The sequence below is a fragment of the Benincasa hispida genome, chromosome 8, assembly GCF_009727055.1.
Source record: "Benincasa hispida cultivar B227 chromosome 8, ASM972705v1, whole genome shotgun sequence".
NCBI lineage: Eukaryota > Viridiplantae > Streptophyta > Magnoliopsida > Cucurbitales > Cucurbitaceae > Benincasa > Benincasa hispida.
Genome location: NC_052356.1, coordinates 43,352,918 through 43,372,100, shown reverse-complemented (window position 1 = coordinate 43,372,100; position 19,183 = coordinate 43,352,918). Strand labels below are relative to the sequence as shown.

The 19,183-nt window shown below is 32.4% G+C and overlaps 1 protein-coding gene and 1 non-coding gene across 2 annotated transcripts; one reads left to right on the top strand and one right to left on the bottom strand.

The window, feature by feature from the left end:
- Window positions 1–2,572: 2,572 nt before the first annotated feature.
- On the bottom strand, window positions 2,573–2,654 carry TRNAS-UGA. The gene has a single exon. It is a non-coding gene; the product is annotated as a tRNA-Ser (tRNA).
- A 66-nt stretch (window positions 2,655–2,720) lies between these two features.
- On the top strand, window positions 2,721–4,883 carry LOC120082674 (thylakoid lumenal 17.9 kDa protein, chloroplastic). The gene is made up of 4 exons (XM_039037941.1): window positions 2,721–3,034; window positions 3,200–3,314; window positions 3,423–3,492; window positions 4,423–4,883. The coding sequence occupies exons 1-4, from the start codon at window positions 2,751–2,753 to the stop codon at window positions 4,644–4,646; spliced, it is 693 nt and encodes a 230-aa protein (XP_038893869.1). The 5' UTR covers window positions 2,721–2,750; the 3' UTR covers window positions 4,647–4,883.
- The last annotated feature ends 14,300 nt before the right edge of the window (window positions 4,884–19,183 follow it).

Genomic DNA, 19,183 nt, shown 5'->3' with positions numbered 1-19,183 from the left:
TTGCTGAAAGTTCACCGATAGGGGTCGTCGGAAGTGGTGTCCGAAGGTGGCCGGCGATGGTCGTCGAAGGTGGTGGTCGGTGTTGGCCTATAACGGTCGTCGGAGATGGTGTATGGAAGTTGGCCAACATACTTTCTAAATTAAATTAGAAAAAAAAAAGTGTAACCCATGGGTTTGAATAGTGTTTACTATTTAAAACCATGGGAAGAGAGTAGGAATCCTTGGCTTCTTAAACCCTTGTTCCAAACAAAGGTTGGATTTAGGATGCCTAACCCATCCCAAGTCTAACCCTTGAAACAAACACTATCTTAGTGACTTCTTAAATACTAAATAAAAAATTTATTAATATAGATTTTGAAACTCAAAACTAATTAAACGCAAGTTTAATTTAATAATTCAGGAACTAAATTAAATTAAAGATCTTAGAATTTGATGATAAATCTTCCTCATTCTCGTTGCTGAAGCATTCAAGGCTTTATATACAATTACTAGGGTTGGCAAAATTCCCCACGAGGAATCCCCAGTTTGATCGAGGATGGGGTCAAACTGGAAAAAATTTTCGGGGCCCCGTTCGGGGACGAGGCGAGGACAGGGATGGTATCCCTTCCCCGATCCCGACCCCGATTAATCCCCGATCCCGATTTTATATATTTATATTTTTACAATTTTATAAATATATATTTATAAGATATAAAATAACTTATTTATATGTATGTTTATAATGTATACTGACTTATAGTGTTGTGAGTCCAATATTGAATATATAAATTTTAAATTTAAGCCTAAAAGTCAAGCTCAAACTTAAAAAATTAAAAACTTAAAAAATTAAAAAAAAATGGGGAATCCCCGCGGGGATCTAATAGGGGATTCCCAGTGGGAAATTAGTAGGAGAATCCCGTCGGGGAAACGGGGAATGGGGCCCCGCGAGGACCCCATTTCCCCGATGGGGAATCCCCGCCCCCGTCGCCAAGGTAGGGATGGGGGGAATTTCCCTCACGGGGCTGGGGACGGGGGACCCTCCCCCACCCCGGCTCGGCCCCATTGCCAAACCTAACAATCACTAATAAGAGAATAATTAAAGAGAAGTTAGCACATATTGGATTTACAATCCAGATTTTGTTTTATGTTTTCAAATTTACTAAATTTAGTGAATATGTGTTTGGAAAACAATCCAAATTTTGTTTATAAAAACTATTTTCGAATTCTTAATCCGTGTAAATTCTAAAAACAACATTTTATGTTTTCATTGTATCCATAATTTGAATTTTAAAATTTAAAATGCATATTTATATTAAATAACATTAAAAACATTTAGAAATATAGTATATGTCATGTTATAAACTCAATTAAATTTTAAAAAATTTAAAAAATTTATTATATAATATATTATAAATTAGATTAAATTCAAATTTAGTCCCTATGATTAGGATAACGTTAAAAGTTAGTTCATATGATTTTAAAATTTAGATTTTAGTTCCTATGGTTTGATAGAACTTTAAATATAGTCTCTATGGTTTATTAGATCCTTTTAAATAATCCCTATCATAGGGACTATTAGTGGAGCTTTTATCAAATTATAAGGGTAAATTTGAATTAATCATAAGACCTAAATTTTAACTTCTTCCAAGTTATAGGGGCAAAATTTTCAAATCCTATCAATTATATATTATTACATACAATTTTTTTTAACATAAAATATGTTCATAAATAAATTAAAAATAATTTATTATCAACTAATATTTAGTGGATAACTATAATTAGTTTGCAATTATTTAAATTAAAATTAATTTCTAAATTCTGCTACCAAACACATATATGTAAACATAAAATACAATTCTGTTTTTATTTAATCCATTATCTTCAAATTTCTGTTTTCAGATTCTCTACCAAATAGGTTTTAATAATTGGGGCAATTGTTTTAAATGTTAAAACTGCGATTTTTCAAGTATAGCAAAATGATACTATCTATTAGTGATAGGCCGCGATAGACCAAGATAGACCTCTATCATTGAGCGATAAATCGTGATAGACTTGGTTATAAAAGTTTATCACAGTCAGTAAAATTTTCCTATATTTATAAATAAATTGACTCATTTTTTTAAAAAATTTAAAAATGACCCTAATAAATACCTCACCACTTATAAGTGTCTAACCAAATAATAGCAACAATAAAATAACCAACCATCCTCAGACGAAAGACTAAGTCATGAGTTTGCACCTACACTAAAATAACCAAATTACAAATATACCCTATTATCCCCTCTCAAATGAACGACCTAAGTCATGAGTTTGAGAAAAGTCAACCGATTAGCTCTTAAGGCTTTAGTAAAAAAATGTCAGTAGGCTATTAAGCAATAGGAAAAAGTTTGAAGTAAATCTAAGCTGTAGCTTTTTCTCTATTAAGATGGAAGTCTATTTCATCATGCTAAGTACGACGGTGAAAAATAGGATTTTTTGGGCCTTAGAATTCAAAGCTATCAGATGGGCTTGAACTTGGGCCTTAGAATTCGAAAATAGAATTAAGTAAACGAAAATTATAAAAAAAAAAATACACAAACAAACAAAACAAAACCGTCGACAGCAGGGTTCGAACCTGCGCGGGCGAAGCCCAACAGATTTCAAGTCTGTCTCCTTAACCACTCGGACATATCGACAATTTTGAATAAAATTGGAATTTTATTTTAGTTATAATTTATAGTATTTGACCTCCATTACTAGGATAAGGTATACGATTGATTACAGAACCAAAAATGAGTTCGCTCCAATTTCGCCCTCCACTAGTTTCGCCATGGAAGAAGAAGAAGAAGAAGAACCAGTATCACTCCCCAAACTCTTTTCCTTCCATGGCCGCTCTTCAAAATTCAAACCACAAACCCATTTTCCTCTCCCATATCCTTTCTTTCGCCCTCTCCATAACCCTAAGCTCACCATTTCCTTCTCTCGCGATCCCTTCTCTTAACTCTCTCTCCTCTCCACTTTCTCCCACCACTCCATTTTCTCAATCCAAGAACTTACCAACTGGACTAGAAAACGGGTATGCTCTGAATTTTGTAATACCAACTGCTTCTGTTCAATTTTGTTACTAGTTCATAGTTTCTGTCTACCCTAAATTTGAATTGGTTTTCTGAATTTAATCATTGACAATGTAGCTAACTGCCTCTTGGGGTTTCCCCCAATTTTGTTCACCTTAATGTTGCAGGAAAATTATGCCCTGCCCATCAACCAATCCCTCTTGTGTTTCAACAAATCCTAAATCATCTTCTTTTGCATTCCCTTTAAACATTCCTGAGAATTTCAGTGGGAATCCTATTCAGGTTTTAGTTCTATGAAATCCGAGCTTGATTTGCTTGAATGTTCTTCTACAAAATTGGTTTCTCTTGGTGGTGTTGCTTTTCATGTTTCTGGTCTACATTTATTTGCAGAAGCTGCAGGAAGCAATCCTTGAAACACAGAGGAATCCAAAAATTCAGGTGGTGGAAGATACTCCATATGGTAATTGAACTGATCTTATCTTTAGAAGATTTAAACTTTGCATTTCAATTTATATGCATATTTTAATTAGACTGCTGAGATAGAGATGAGAATCCACAGTTACCGTTGGCTTATTCTTTTGAATTCAATTGTGCTTTAACATAGATAAACAAGTACATTCTTGGTTGAATTATAGCTTCTAAGTTTGATTTTTGTACTCTAAAAAATAGTTAATAGTTCCTTTCATTGTATATCTATAAAACTATTTTAACTTTGAAAAAGTCTCATTAAGTCAAAGGATATATTTAGCACAAAATTGAAAGCATATAGTCTATGAAGCACATACACTTTATTTTTGGCGAAGTGTCTGTATGAGACAGATGTCAGACATGGATATGTCTTGACACTCATCGGACACCTGTCCAATGTGCTAAAAGACGTATTAGGACTTCTTTCTTTTGCTAATTTCGGACATGACTTTGACACGGTTATGGATCTGGAAAACATTAACTTACAAATTGAGGGTGGGGGAGGGGAAATGACTTAACTTGGTATGTTTTTAGGGAAGTATATTTTGCTTTTGATGTTAAATGCACATGTATTTATCTATAGAGAAGTATAAATATATCAATATAGACACATATTTTATATTAAAAAAAAAGTGTCCCTAACATGTATGTGTCCTACTTTTTAAGACATGTTGCCTTGTCCATGTTCATGTATGTGTCTGTGCTTCTTAGTTCGTAGATTTATTCGATATAAAATAAAAAATTCGAGGACTAATTTCGTTAATCGTTAAACACTTGTTAAGTTCACAGACCAATTAAATAGAACTTAGAAAGTTAGGGGGACCTACGTCAATACTTTTTAGATGTTAAAATCTCGAGCCGTGCGCGTAAAAGAGAGAATGGTTATGGCTTATAGAAGAAGATGGATTCATGATTATGACAGGTCAATATTTAGAAGCTGAGGTGGATGGGAACTTTGGGCGAGATGTGATTGAGTTTTTGGTGAAAGGAGATGTGGCTGCATATAGAATCATGGCTACAAAAGTGACTTATGTGTATCCTTTCACAACTGCTCTAGGAGACTCCAAAGGACAAGAAGAACGAATGAGGAAGATTATAGACCAGTTGAATTGGTATTCTCCAACCTTCGATTCCATGGATGACTAGTACTAATCCTGCTTCTTTCTTTATTCTTTCTTTTTCTTTCCTTTCATTTTTACTCAATCTGATTAAACTCTTTTCAGCTGCAAATATTTTTGCCTTTGATCATATATATATTTAAAAAATGGTTCAACTTCATTCCCATCTAGAATTATTCTGGTTGATATTTGATGAGTTATTTGTACCAACTAATGTTTGAAAAGTATGTTTTAAATAATTAATATGTAAGAGAGTTCAACTCAAGCTATTGAAGTCGTACTAAGCATAGCCCAACGATTTGTATATGTATCATAAATGTAAGAGGTTCAAATTCTCATTTCAATGTTGTTTAACCAGAAACAAACTCAAAAGTTTATTTTTAATGAATAAAGAGGGTAGATTCTTTTTCATTGTTTTTTATTAGGGGATTTTGTCGAAAGTGGATATTTATAGTCAAGAATTTCAATGGATAGTCCTCCTATTCGATTAGTTTCTTTATTTTTGTCAACATTCTAAAAATAAAAGTCGAAATCTTCTTATGGTTTCCATGTATTATTGATCAAGGATAACTCAAATATATAGAAAATTTTGAGATAAAAACTCCCACAATACACCAACGCCTCTTAGCATAAAAAACAATACACCAACGCCTGTTAGCATAAAAAACAATACACCAACGCCTGTTAGCATAGAAAATGATATAACTGTTTTTTGGAAAAATTTTAAATCAATCACAAATTGTTACGTCATTCACTACATTAATAATAACTCCAAATAATTGAATTTGGAACCAATTAGAAGTTGATATGTGTCTCCAAATTGAAGTTGAAAACATAAATTGATAAAGTTTGATGATGTCGTATCTTCATCATTAGATTGAGTGAAATTAATTTGACCCAATTTAATATTATAATTTGGGCTAATTTCTAGTTGAGCCCAAAAATTAGCTTAATTTGGTCCAAAGGCCAAAGTAGATCGAAGTCCAACTAATGGGATCAAGGGTTAGGGTCATGGACCAACCAAGCCCAGACCCACGAAGCCCACCAAAAAAATTCTATAAATAGAGGAGCTCTCTTCATTTATGGGGGTCAGAAATTTTCAAGATCATCCCTATGTTGATCAAGAAGTGACGATGTAATAATGTTCTTTAAATCGTTTTGGTGTCATCCCTATGTTGATTGAGAAGTGTTCTTTAAATATGTTTGTTTAGACCTTTATGGGGTCATCCCTATGTTGATCAAGAAATGATGTAATAGAGTTGTTTAGTCCTTTCCCGGGTCATCCCTATGTTGATCAAATAGAGTTGTTAGACCTTTCCAAGGTCATCCCTATGTTGATCAAAGAAGTGATGTAATAGGGTTGTTTAGACCTTTCCGGTGTCATCTACTATGTTATCAAATAGAGTTGTTAGACCTTTTCGGGGTCATCCCTATGTTGATCAAATAGGGTTATTAGACCTTTCTGGGGTCATTCTATGTTGATCAAATAGAGTTGTTAGACCTTTTCGGGGTCATCCCTATGTTGATCAAATAGGGTTGTTAGACGGAAGATGGGCAAATTTGATCAAATAGGGTTGTTAAATAAAAAAAAAAAAGTTATTCCATCATGTGCAAGTTACAAGTAGCTTTAATTTCGATAAAAATAAATATGGGCAAATTAGTAAAAAAAATCCAAATGATGGAAAATAGAAATTAAAAAAAAAAAAAAGACGGAAGAAAGAAAATGAAACTTTTGAAAAAAAAAAAAAAGAAAAAAAAGTTTCTCTCTTCTTTACCTTTGTGTAGGGTTACTTGAGCTGGGAATGCAGGGCTTTACAGTGCTATTTGGTTTGAATTATTAGATTTTATTAGATATTTGAATTTGATTTGATTTTAATTTTGGATTAAATTAAAAAAAAATCAAATTAAGGATTTTGCCGCTATCAATGTTTTTTTTTTTAAAAAAAAAAATAGATTTTGTTCTCAAATTTATCTTCATGCTAGATTTGAACATATTTCAAGTTTCATCCTTGAATTCAAGTCATCTAAATTTAGCCTCCTGTCCTCAAAGTCAAATTAAATTAAGTATCAAATCTCAAATTAAAATTTTGCTATATTCCAAAATTTGTCCTAAAATTCAAATTCACATTGTTATCCTCAAGTCAAATTAAATTAAAGATAAAGTCTCAAATTGATGTAAAATTTAAATTTGGGCATTTTCAAATTTTATCTCAAATTCAACGCACTCATGAAACCTTGGATGGTCGTCAGAGGTATCAAAATCCGGAATTAATCGAACTGGAGGGAGCAGAGCTTACTGCTAGTAGAACAAAAGCCAGGAAAGGGGGTTGGCTGATGATGGATATTCGGGGGGTTACGCTGTTCGACTGAACTCGTTGGCTCCGCGCTCTATTCGGTCGGAACCTAAAAGGTGGGGGAGAAGCAAGTCGAACCTCTGATCGACCTGGAAACATCACAAATTCTCGGCGTCGAGAGAGATTTGAGATTCCCTACATAGAAGAACCGCTGTTCGTTGACTTTCTAAGGTCTAACCTTTCGCTCCCCTACTGAAAAGGAGCAAAGCGAATCCAAATTTAGATTCTTATCCTTATTAAAAAATCAAATTGCAGGTAAAATCTAAAATTCTTTTCGAATTAAAATTTGGCTATATTCCAAATTTTATCTCAAATTTTAATAAGTTTAGCTTTTGCCATTGGTCCAAATCAAATTGGAGTCAAAATCCCAAATTAAAATTTGGCCATACTTCAAATTTTATCCCAAATCCTAGTACTAAATTCATAGTTTGGTTGGCAAATTAAATGGAGTTTAAATCATGAGCAAATAACTTTGTTTTGACTCCAAGTTCATTTTTTTCGAGATTCATCCACCCACATATGTGCATAAATCTAAAAAAAGTATTTGTTGAAGGAGAAATTTTGGGTCAATCACAAATTGCTACGTTATTCACTAAATTAATGACGAAACTCCAAATAATTGAACTTGGGACTAATTAGAAGTTGAGACTAATTAGAAGTTGACATCTGTCCCCAAATTAAGGTTGAATACATAAATTGGCAAAGTCTAATGATGTCGCATGTTTTCATCACAAATGTTGGATTGAGTGAAATTAATTTGGCCCAATTTGATATTATTATTTGGTCTAAAGTCCGATTGAGCCCAAAAATGAGCTTAATTTGGTCCAAATGCCAAAGTAGGTCCAAATCCAACTAAATAGATCCAAGGGCTAGACCCATGGACTAATTAAGCTCAAGCTCACAAAGCCCACTAGAGAACTCTATAACTAGAGGAGCTCTTTTCATTTGTGAGGTCATAAATTTCATATTCCAAAGAGCCTAGCGAGAATTCTCTATAATCATAAGACTTCTTAACTCCCGAAGTTGACCACACTTGAAGACTTGAAGACCAAAGTCCTTTTGAGATACAAGCATTCCTCCAAGACTCCAAATTCAAGAACATTCACACGTTCCACTTTCATACATCAAGCGTACACATTCAATTGAGATAGAAACAGAGGATCAAGTACTAGAGATCGAACCACATCGCATCAAATCAACATCAACATTAACACAAGTTCCACTCCACGAAACAAGTTTCTCCAAAAACTTTCGTGTGAAGCCAAGACCCAATATGAAAGGAGGGCTAGAATATGAACCATCTCAACATATAATTTCTTAATCACTTGAAGCCCGTTTGGTAACCATTTGATTTGTTGTTTCTAATTTTTAAAAATTAAGCTTATAAACACTCCTTATGCCTCTAGATTTCTTATTTTGTTATCTACTTTACATCCATGTTTTTTTAAATCAAGCCAAAATTTGAAAACTAAAAAAAATAGTTTTAAAAAACTTATTTTTATTTTTCAAATTTGACTAAGATTTCTACTCTCGTCCTTAAGAAATATGCAAACCATTATAAGAAAATTGGAGGAAATAGGCTTAATTTTTAAAAACAAAAAACAAAAAACGAATTGGTTATCAAACGGAGTTTTAACAACGTATAGGTTGGCAAAACACCTATTAGAATATCAATTGGCTTAGTTTTACTATTTGAAACATCTTTGGTTTTACTATTTGAAACATCTTATCTTGCTATTGGTTTTGCAATATCAATGGGATGTCACATAAATAAAAATGTGATAGTTTTGGAAAATGCTTCAATGGAATGGTATAGGGTTGGAGAATACCCATTTGATTTGGATCATTTCTCAAAATAAAAGAAGAAAGCCCGGGAGAAATTTACATGTTGTCGCTTTGATTTGGAAAATTGATCCAACCCATTATTTTTGTGTTATTATCATACCAATGGAAAACTATTTTTCTTGAGATAAAAATGATAAATACATTTGTTAAACCCTATAAAGAAAAAAACCAATAATATGGCGTTTGAAAATTTGAATAATTAGAGAAAATGAAGGAAGAGTTGAGAATTATCTTGTCTAGAAAAAGATTTTAATCTTATATTTGAATCAAAATATGAATTAATTCTTATTTGCTATCATTCTTCCTCACCATTTTTAAGGGGATCTTAGATTAGAAGGGATATAATAAAAAAATTTCTTGGTTCTTTCCTGAGAAATTATCCTTTTTATTTGATTTGACTGATACGGACAATAAACAATTATAACAAATATCAAAATATCAAAATTTCTAACTAATACTAGCTAAATATAATAGCTATATATTTATACAAAACATTCATATTTGAAAATATTTATCAAAAGAAACGTTTCATAATAGCATAGCAGTTAATAATTAAAATAAAATTAAAAAATAAAAATAAACATAAACAGAGTTTTTTTATTTGAAACCCTTGTGATCTTCAACCAATTTTGGGCTTCAATATAATTACCGGTTATCGGTAGTAAGTGCTATAGTGTAACACCCCGCACATTTTTTTAGTAATAATGTAATTTCAGTAACTTTATTATTTGGAATTTCAGTAATTGTTGTTAGTTGGAGGACATTTTTGGAATTTTGGACTTCAAGTGTAAGTGCGTGAATTTAATTGTTGGATGAAATTATTCAAATTGAAAATTAATGGCAGGAATTAATTTTCTTTTGAAACGGAAAGGAATTTAATATTATAAAACGGAAAGGAATTAAATGTAATTATATTCTTTCTTTTTTGTTTTTTTTTTATTATTATTATTGTTTCTTTTTATAAAAAGTCAAACCCCACCCCCTTTTCTTCCTCACGTTCATGAGCCCGTCCGACGCCGCCCAAAACCGCTGCGTCAGTTTTTTCTTCATGACCTCCATCCACCACTGCTCAAACTTCGTTCGCTTTTGCCGTCACTGGATCTATCGATTTGGGTAAGATTTCTGCCGTTTGGGTTTGTTTTCGGTTGATTCTTGAATACTCATTTACTTTTGGCATCAATTGGTTGATACCCATTGTGTTTCAACTTTGGATTCAAGTTTGTGAAGGTATTGAGGTGTTGTTCAGTAAAGTTGGAGTTTGTTTTAGTAAGTTTTGATAAGTTTTATGCTTTGATTACCCTCTTGTGGATTAATTTTGGTTGTTGAGAAATTTTGGTAAAGGCATGATTTTTTTACGAAGCTACATATGGATAATTTATTTAAGATATTGGTAGTGAATTATGTATTTGATTCAAGCTTTAATCATGTAAGCCTAATTTCAAATTATGATTAGGGGGTTGATTCAAGAATTTCATTCAAGATAAGAAGAGTTTGGTTTGCTAATTATTTGGGCTTAAAATTGGAGGTTTGGAAGGTGAATTCGAATTGGACCACACCTTAGGTAAGGTTATCCGGAAATATTTTGTAATATTTGGGTGTTTGGAATTTGGCCTTAACTATTAATTTTAAAGCTTGGTTTATGTTTAGGCTTGATTAAGGATTCAAGAATTTCGCAAAGATTCAATTGTTTTTTGGTTCGACCTAATATCAAGTTAAGTAAACTTACTACTGGAATTGCCAACGGGCTAGATATTAGATGTATGCTAGCATGTTAAATGAAGGTTATGGCAGAATGACAACATGAAAGATTGATATATAACATGATTGTTCTGTTATGAGATCCGAATTATTTATTTATGCACATAGACACTTGAATGCTAGTATGAGATGGTATGTGCTTCCAAGGTTGTATTTGATCTGATGATGTTGAGGTATACATGTATGTTGTAGAACCATGATGTTGAGGTATATGTGTATGTTGTAGAACCATGATGTTGAGATTATATGTATGTCATAGATTCATACAGTGATGATTATGATGTTGAAACTATGCAAATGTCCTTACTAATTAATTAGATGCTCACTAGATTTTGTGTCTCCTTCGGGATTCACCAGTTTTTGTTTCTTTCAGGATTCACCAGTTTGTGTTTCCTTCGGGATTCACCGGTTTATGTTTCCTTTGGGATTCACCAGAGGTAATGGGCATACTTAACTACAATAGAATAGGACTCAGTCTCCTTCTTGTTTCATGTGAATATATGTCCCATGAGGACTAGAGCAGTGTATATGTTTCACCAGAGGTGGGTATCTAGAGAACATAGATGCCTAGCCTGACCCCAGTAGTGGGGTTACTTGTTGTTGTTTCAGGTAAGGGTAGAGATGCACCAGCGATGGACAAGCGGAATTCGTGATCGAGCCACTGGGACTAGTTTTTACGCTTCCGTATCACGAGATTTAAAGTTCCTTTCATGTTTCTCTTAATTTTTAGTTTCGATGTTAAAACTTACTTTTAAGAATTGTTTTTCAGACTTATTTATTGTTCTTTATGATTTATGGGTACCCTACTATTGTTTTAGTTAATTTAATGAAAGTCTTTTGAACTTACCTTATTTAATTAGCATTTATTTCGCCATAACCGAGTGTCGTTTTGAGTCAATGCATGTATGTATTTAGTATCGGCCTAACTTAAGTCCTAGGTTGTCGGGTCGTTACATATAGTTTGTTTCTAATACTCAATGGTGGCACTATACCGTCAATATAGTATCTCTGACGTTGCCAGTATATATAAAACGTAGTTAGCAGAGGTCAATATGGCGTTCCCTCGTGTAAAGGGCGACTTTGGCATCGGCTCTCTCTCGTTAGGTAATTACCGAGGCGAAAGCCGCTCTCTCGGAAGTCCATTTCCCCACCATCTTAGTGGGACTAGTATAATAAACTTTCACTTGAACTACCAAGGCTCGGATTTTCTTTTTTGTAGTAACGCCCTTAACGAATTACGTTTAACGTCCCTTTATGACTTTCCTGTGAGCCCAAAAAAGAAAAAGAACGGACTAAAGCAAGGAGTTCAGTGGCCATACATAGTGAAGGGGATGGGGTCAACCTCTTTCATGACCCATGGCCTTCCTTCTTTGTTTAAAAAACACGATATGTTTTCAAATCAAATAAATAATTATAAAAGAAGTACTTTTTTATTTCTTTATCTTGATTTATTTATAAATATTTTTAGTAATCTTTAATATATTGGTATTATTTATATATTAGGATTGGAAATATCTCTTCTTTTGAGCCCTTACTTTATCTAATTTATCTAAATGGAATTGAATTGCTAATCAAATTGTTATTTCCATTTGTTTTTTTTATTCATTTATAATTCTTTTGTTTTCTCCATTGTAGGCGGTTTTCATTATTCACATTAATATTGACAACAGTGTATCAAACAAATATAATCCGATCGTATATAAATGAAGTTTCATGACCTTTTCTTTTCACGCACATGATGGTCTCATTGTATTTTCTGTGATACAAAAAATTACTTTTGCGTGATATGATATAAGAATATTTTTTTTATTGGAATATTTTGATTACGTCGTGTAATTTCATTTCTTTTGTTATTTTGATTTCGATTGTATCTACATAGAATTTTTTTATATATATTTTTGGGTTGCTAACTCAATGATGGAGTACTCGGCTTTTAAGTGCGGCTAGCATCTTTTACACATTTCTATGAAGTAATTGATTCGTCCATACTGTTGGTAGAGTTTGTAAGACCGCGACTGATCCTGAAAGGAATGAATGGAAAAAGCAGCATGTCGTTCAGAAAAAACTTTCTTATGATGAATTCGATAATCCTTGGAATTATCTTAATGAACAAAAAAATAAAAATAAAAATTGATAAAAAAAAAAAATAAATTACATGAACTTAGATTAATCAATATTGATATTTCTATGCAAGGATTCAGACTAATGAATTCGTTCATTTAGATTGATTGTCTCCATATGGGATAATTCTAAAAAGAAAGAGTTTACAAAAAACGAGAAAAAGGGATTGGGTAGGGTAGAGTGGAGTCAATTAGATGTATTGAATCGAATTTCTATAAGACAACCTTTGGGATGTTTCGAAGAATGATTCTAGAATTTGATGGAATTCAAGATATGAATAATTGGTTTACGTAAGGGAAGAAACACATGTATGTGTTATATTAGATATTAACTAGTTATATAGGAACTAAAGATATATCTAGTCTGCTTGGAGTTTTTAGTTGGATAAATCTTAGTGATGGAATAATAAGTTATAATTCATTGGTTGATTGTATCATTAGCCATTTCTTTCTTTTGGTGTGAGGAACTTATCATAAATCCACTGATTTCTAAGGGAAAAAGACTCGAGATATTAGAAAGCTGCCTCTGACTAACTCGTAGTAAGCCCAAGCTTCAGATCCATTCTGATCCTGGTTTTGCCTAGTTAGTCTTCTTATTCTGATGATGATGAATGAGCCATTGATTTGATCGAACTTGAATGAACATCATATACCCTTGTTGTTCGAGCTGATTCAAAAGCATTTGTGGAAGCAGGCAGATAATACTATGCTATGTTCGATGTTTGTGTTATCCCTATTTACTTTGTTTGTTGGAGTCGTAGGAATTCACTCAATTCAATCAAGAAGCAATTGATTTGAATATATTAGACAAATGGTTAACGCCGTCTATAAACTTGTTACATGAAAGTTCAAAAGATTCTGAAAATTGGTATGAATTTGTTAAAAATGCAACTTTTTCTGTGAGTATAGCTTCTTTCGGAATATTTATAGTTTTACTAATAATTTTTTAAAATTTTTGTTAAAAGTTTGAATTTTCAGAATTTTCAGAATTTGTTAAAAGTTTTTTAAAAGTTTTGTTAAATATTTGAATTTTCGTAATTCATTTGTTAAAAGTTTTACTAATAATTTTTTTTTTTAAAAATTATAAATATGATATATAATTGGTCATATAATCATGGTTACATGGATGCTTTTTATAGACTATCCTTAATTGGGGGTATAAGAGTATTAGCTGAATTATCTTATTTTTTTTTATCGATGGGTAATTGATGGAATTACCAATGCGGTTGGTATTCTGAATTTTTTTGTAGCGGAAAGTATTAAATATGTAGGAGGTGGTCGAATCTCGTCTTATATCTTTTTGTATTTAGCTTATTTATTTATTTTTATATTATTTATTTATTTTGTTTTTTATATTATTAATTTACTTTGTTTTTTTCTAATATTTTCAAATTTCTCATTTTTTATATATTGAAATGGACGATTCCATCGTTTATAGTTGAAAAGAATAGTCACAATAGGTTTTTCAAACCAGAAGAGAGATTTTTTTTTTAAAATCTATTTCTAACTTCGAATTTTCTTTATTTTCATCTGCCATTTAGTACGTGATAAAAGCATAGAGTTGAGTTGAGTTGAGTTGGTAATTATTATCTGGAGAGTTAAATTGTCTGTATTTGCAGTTGAGTTGAGTTGGTAATTATTGTTTGTGTTTGTTGTTCAGAGTTGAGTTGAGTTGAGTTGGGGTATTTGATATAGTTTTTTGTGAATGAGATTAGTTCTATCTTTTTGTTTGTTTTTTATTTCATTTTTTATTTTTTTAATTTTATGCTTTGCTATTGTTGATTAATATTCAAATATATACGTATTTTCTCAAATCATTTATGACATAAACTGGACAATCTCAATTTTTTAATCTCAATCTGTAGAACATAATAGATTATTTTTCATATATTCTTTTAAAAAAACTGTAATAATTCAAACTCTCTTCAATCTGTAAAACATACCAACAAAATACATTTCTATTGCTACTCAATTAATTGGTATATTGTATATTGTATGTATATATATTGAAGGTAATTATCCCAATTACTAATGAATTGGTATATTGTATGTATATATATTGAATCTTGCTAACTTAACATTATTATTTCACATATCATACCGTTTATTTTTATATAATATGGATAGTATATCTGAAATTGAATTGTTCATAGGATAATTACCTTTCATTGATTATGATGGTAAGAATGTGATGTAGTATAGTAATATTTTTCAGAAGATCACAAAAATAATATGAACCGATCGAACATGTGGTCATTTCCAAAAAAAAATCACAAAATATATGTTTTTTGGAGTTGAAATATTAGGTGGTCAGTCTAGTGGGTCCGAACAAGTAGGCGTGTACATTACCGTAGTCGTTTGTCTTCTGGTACAGCTAAGAAGAGGTTTGTTTTTTGTATGTCTGTGCCAATGATATCTATCATCCTCAGTGAGCCCTTCAATACCAAATATGGCATGAACTACTTTCTTCTAACGCCCAAATTCCATCTCATATTTCTCGGCTTGCCATGCGACAAGTCTACCCATTTGCGCTGACTGCATATCGGTAGTTGATCGCATGATGTCGATCATTTTATTTTGGAAGGTGAGTCGTTTCCTCTTACTCCCTCTAGATGGCTCCGTTGATACGTTCGCTCTGTTGGTGGAAATATCTAGTACACTTGCTCTCCTCGTGGACATATCTCCTTGGTCTTCTTCCATTGCATCCTCAGGCAGTTAGGTTTGTTCAGTATCAGGGGCAGGGTATTCTTATGACCCTTCCGAATCTCGTCTTCCATTTTCCGGAACAAATTTGACACCATCAACACTGGTGGCTCGCAATAGTGCCTGATTGCCTTATCCTTCCCAAACACACTTGATAGTTCATCATAATGGGGGAATGACTTGTTCCACAATCCCTTCGCATTAGGATGACTTTGCATTCGTATATGGGAGTGATATTAGAAATTATACAAAAACAGGTTCGGTGTACATTGTTTAACATTGTAAAAAACTTACTCGAACCCAAACATCAAATACCTCCCTTTCCACCTGAACGCACTTAAACTCCTCGTTCCATCTGAACCTTAATTGATTTAACATCTCCGTTACTGCCGAATATTGTTTCTTCAGACTTCTAATCTTACATTCGATAGTGCTCTGGTTTAGGTCACACCCCATAAACTTCTCATCCATTATGCGTTTCAAATGTTGTAGATATCCCGGCCGGAAGGTCCCATTATCAAACTTCCAACCGGACTCCACCAAAGAGGCTAGGACATTGACCAACCCAGTGTCCTCGACTTTTATCCACGTATGTTTTGATCGTTTTCCATCATCTGCCATTCCAATTCATCCATGCATACATCGTAAAGGCATTACTGAAAATTAAACAGCTTCGTGCGACATGTTATAAAATAAAAAACTAAAACCATGGATTGAAATAGTCGAATTAAAAATATTCACGAGATAAATGAAACATAGGAATATTGTTCAACAAATCGAAAATATGTCTTTATTCAAAAAACATAATCATGATCTTTGCCGTTGAGAAAATATTTTGGTAGCCAAATCATCTCTAAATTTGGTCAATTCGTCTGAGGTCTCAATAAATTCAATATTCTCTCCCTCCATAACAGCAGACGCAGGATTCTCGTACAACGAATCATCAAATGAAGTACCAATTCCCATCTCCTTTGTGATTAAGTTGTGAATCAGGCAACACGCAGCTATTGTTCGACATTGGACTTATACCGGGTAGAAACATTTGTCCCTAAGAATTACCCATCAGCCCTTCAGAAGTCCGAATGCTCGCTCGATAATATTTCTTGCTGACGAATGCTTCATGTTGAAAAATTCTCTTGGTATTGTCAGTGTGTTACCCACTCCACGCCAGTTTGAGAGATGGTAGCGCTCCCCTCTATATGGAGCCAAAAATCCTTCAACATTAGGGTAACCAACATCGCATAGATAGTAGTATCCCGTATCATTTTCGGGATTGTAATACATGTCTATTTGTAACTAAATGTTGCTTTATGTAAATGAGTGATTTTTATACCCTTTGGAACCCTCAAACAGTGCGGTCATGCAACTGCATCCTCAGGACCGTAGAGTCGACAGTCGAGCTCTCCCTGGCATAACGAAAATGAATTCTCCATTTTGGTTAGACACCGCAAGAACGTTTGTGGCGATTTCCCTCTTCCTCGTCCTATATCGTGGTCGATCTACAACATTGACATTCACTTTCATGTACGTGTTGTCCAATGCCCCCAGGTAATTCTGTTCAAATTGTTTAATCATGACAATTTGAGAAGATGTCAGCACAATTTATTTCGGATGCATTTATAGAACGGTATTAGAACTTTTTTCTACCTTAAACCTTTTCCATCATCCATTGGTACATGCACTTGTAATTGGTTTGGAAGTTTTCAACAACATTGTGTGTTGCTATATTACTGCTCTAAGAGTTGCATTGAAATATCTCGAAATCGTCTCGCCAGATCTCAAAAAATGTGTTCGTACTACTCTATTCTTCACATTATGCGCAAGAATATGTAGAAACATTGCTACCATCTCTTCAATACCAACATATCTACCTGACTCCAAACATCCCATCGTTCTAATCATGTTGCATAAAATCATAAACGTCCTTCTATCCATCCGAGTACTCTCACAACACACCAAGTCACTCTCGTAAATGAAGCAAAAGAACGTCAATTACCGAATGCAGTGTCTAACATTTGCTAGTTGTTGTTCTATCCTTCTATTATTATTAAGCAGCATTGCCAAATGAAGAATAATTGTCTTTGAGACTCAGTAATACTTGTTATGATTTTAAACAACTCCTGAACTGTCTCCATCTTACTAGGAAAATGGGGGAAGTATGTAGATCCTAAAAGGATGATTACGCTTATAATCAATGAACTTCAGTTTAGTTACAAAATGACAAGTCGTGACAACCTAGTACATCACTCATATCCGACTATCCGAGCCAAGTATACATTACGATCATCCCAAAATGAAGCCTATTACAGTTGCAATAATTGTACTACATTGTTCTACACCCTGATCACTAACTTGTCCAATGTGTGTTGTACTGTAAGACCTATACGCATGCTCTGTTGCATCAAATATTTCATAGGACTTGTATAATGCCCCTTGTACCCACTGACTTGTCCATGACATTCATGCCAGAATAGGTAGATCCCTAGGATACGACCAACGAAAACGACATAGAATTTGTGTTTTTCAATCTACCTATAATTTCAGGACATGGGTAGTCAATACCAGTAATCAACGTTGAAGTGAATGGTTTTTTGGGGAGTTAGGATGTAGAGGTTATGGTATAAGGGCCTCCTCATACAACCCATTAGTACCTATAAAAAAATTAAAGTGTGTAACTAGGTATGGTAGTTGACATATTATAAATGTCTCTTAACGTAATAGTGTCAGAAGTCGACATAAGTATTATAGCACTTGACATATTTGGATTTTCATGTGCCTAGTTAATTTTCAAATTTTATTGTAAGAAATTTTTCATTTTATTTAACTTAAAAAGTATGTAAGTAAAAACTATTATAAATAAAAGTATAGTTATTTCACTATTAATAAATAATACGGTTGCACATTCCAAACGTTTATTGCACTATAAATAAAAGTATAGTTTCAAACTTATAAACTTATTTCAGTTGGTACATTTTTAACTTATTTCACTATTAATAAAACTTTTATTTCAAACTTCTATTTCATTAATAATAAAAGTATAGTTATTTCACTAATAATAAATAATACATTTGTACATTTGAAACGTGTGCACTATAAATAAAAGTATAGTTTCAAATTTATAAACTTATTTCAATTTATACATTTTTAATTTACTTCACTATTAATAAAACTTTTATTTCACTATTAATAAAAGTATACTTATTTGACTATTAATAAATAATACATTTGTACATTTCAAACTTTTATTTCACCATTTATAAAAGTATAGTTTGAAATTTATAAACTTATTAGGCTTATTTTGAAATTTATTAAACTTATAAGCTTATAAACTTGTTAAGAAAAGAAATGACTCCTCATAAGTGTATTATTTAATACTTCTTAGACTTATTTTAAAAATCATACAAAACATACAATTATGTTTAGATTAATAAAGTGAACAATTAGAATTAATGTTGGATTAATATTTGAAAACATCATAATTAATTAAGTTATAAATAGAGATGTCCAATTTCCCCACGGGGATGAGACCCGTCCCGATTCCCCGATTAGGCGGGGGAATGGGGGAGAGAGTGAGGGAAAAAAATTTTCCGTGAGCTAAACGGGTTATCCGTCCTCGTCCTCGCCCCGATTAGCTTTTACATATTTATTTAGTATAGTTATCTAATGTTATGTTATTATTATTATTATATAAATATTACATTTAAATTTCAAATTTGATTATTTATTGGGAAACATAATGAATATGTTTAAATTGAATGTTTAAATTTAGATTATATATGTGAATA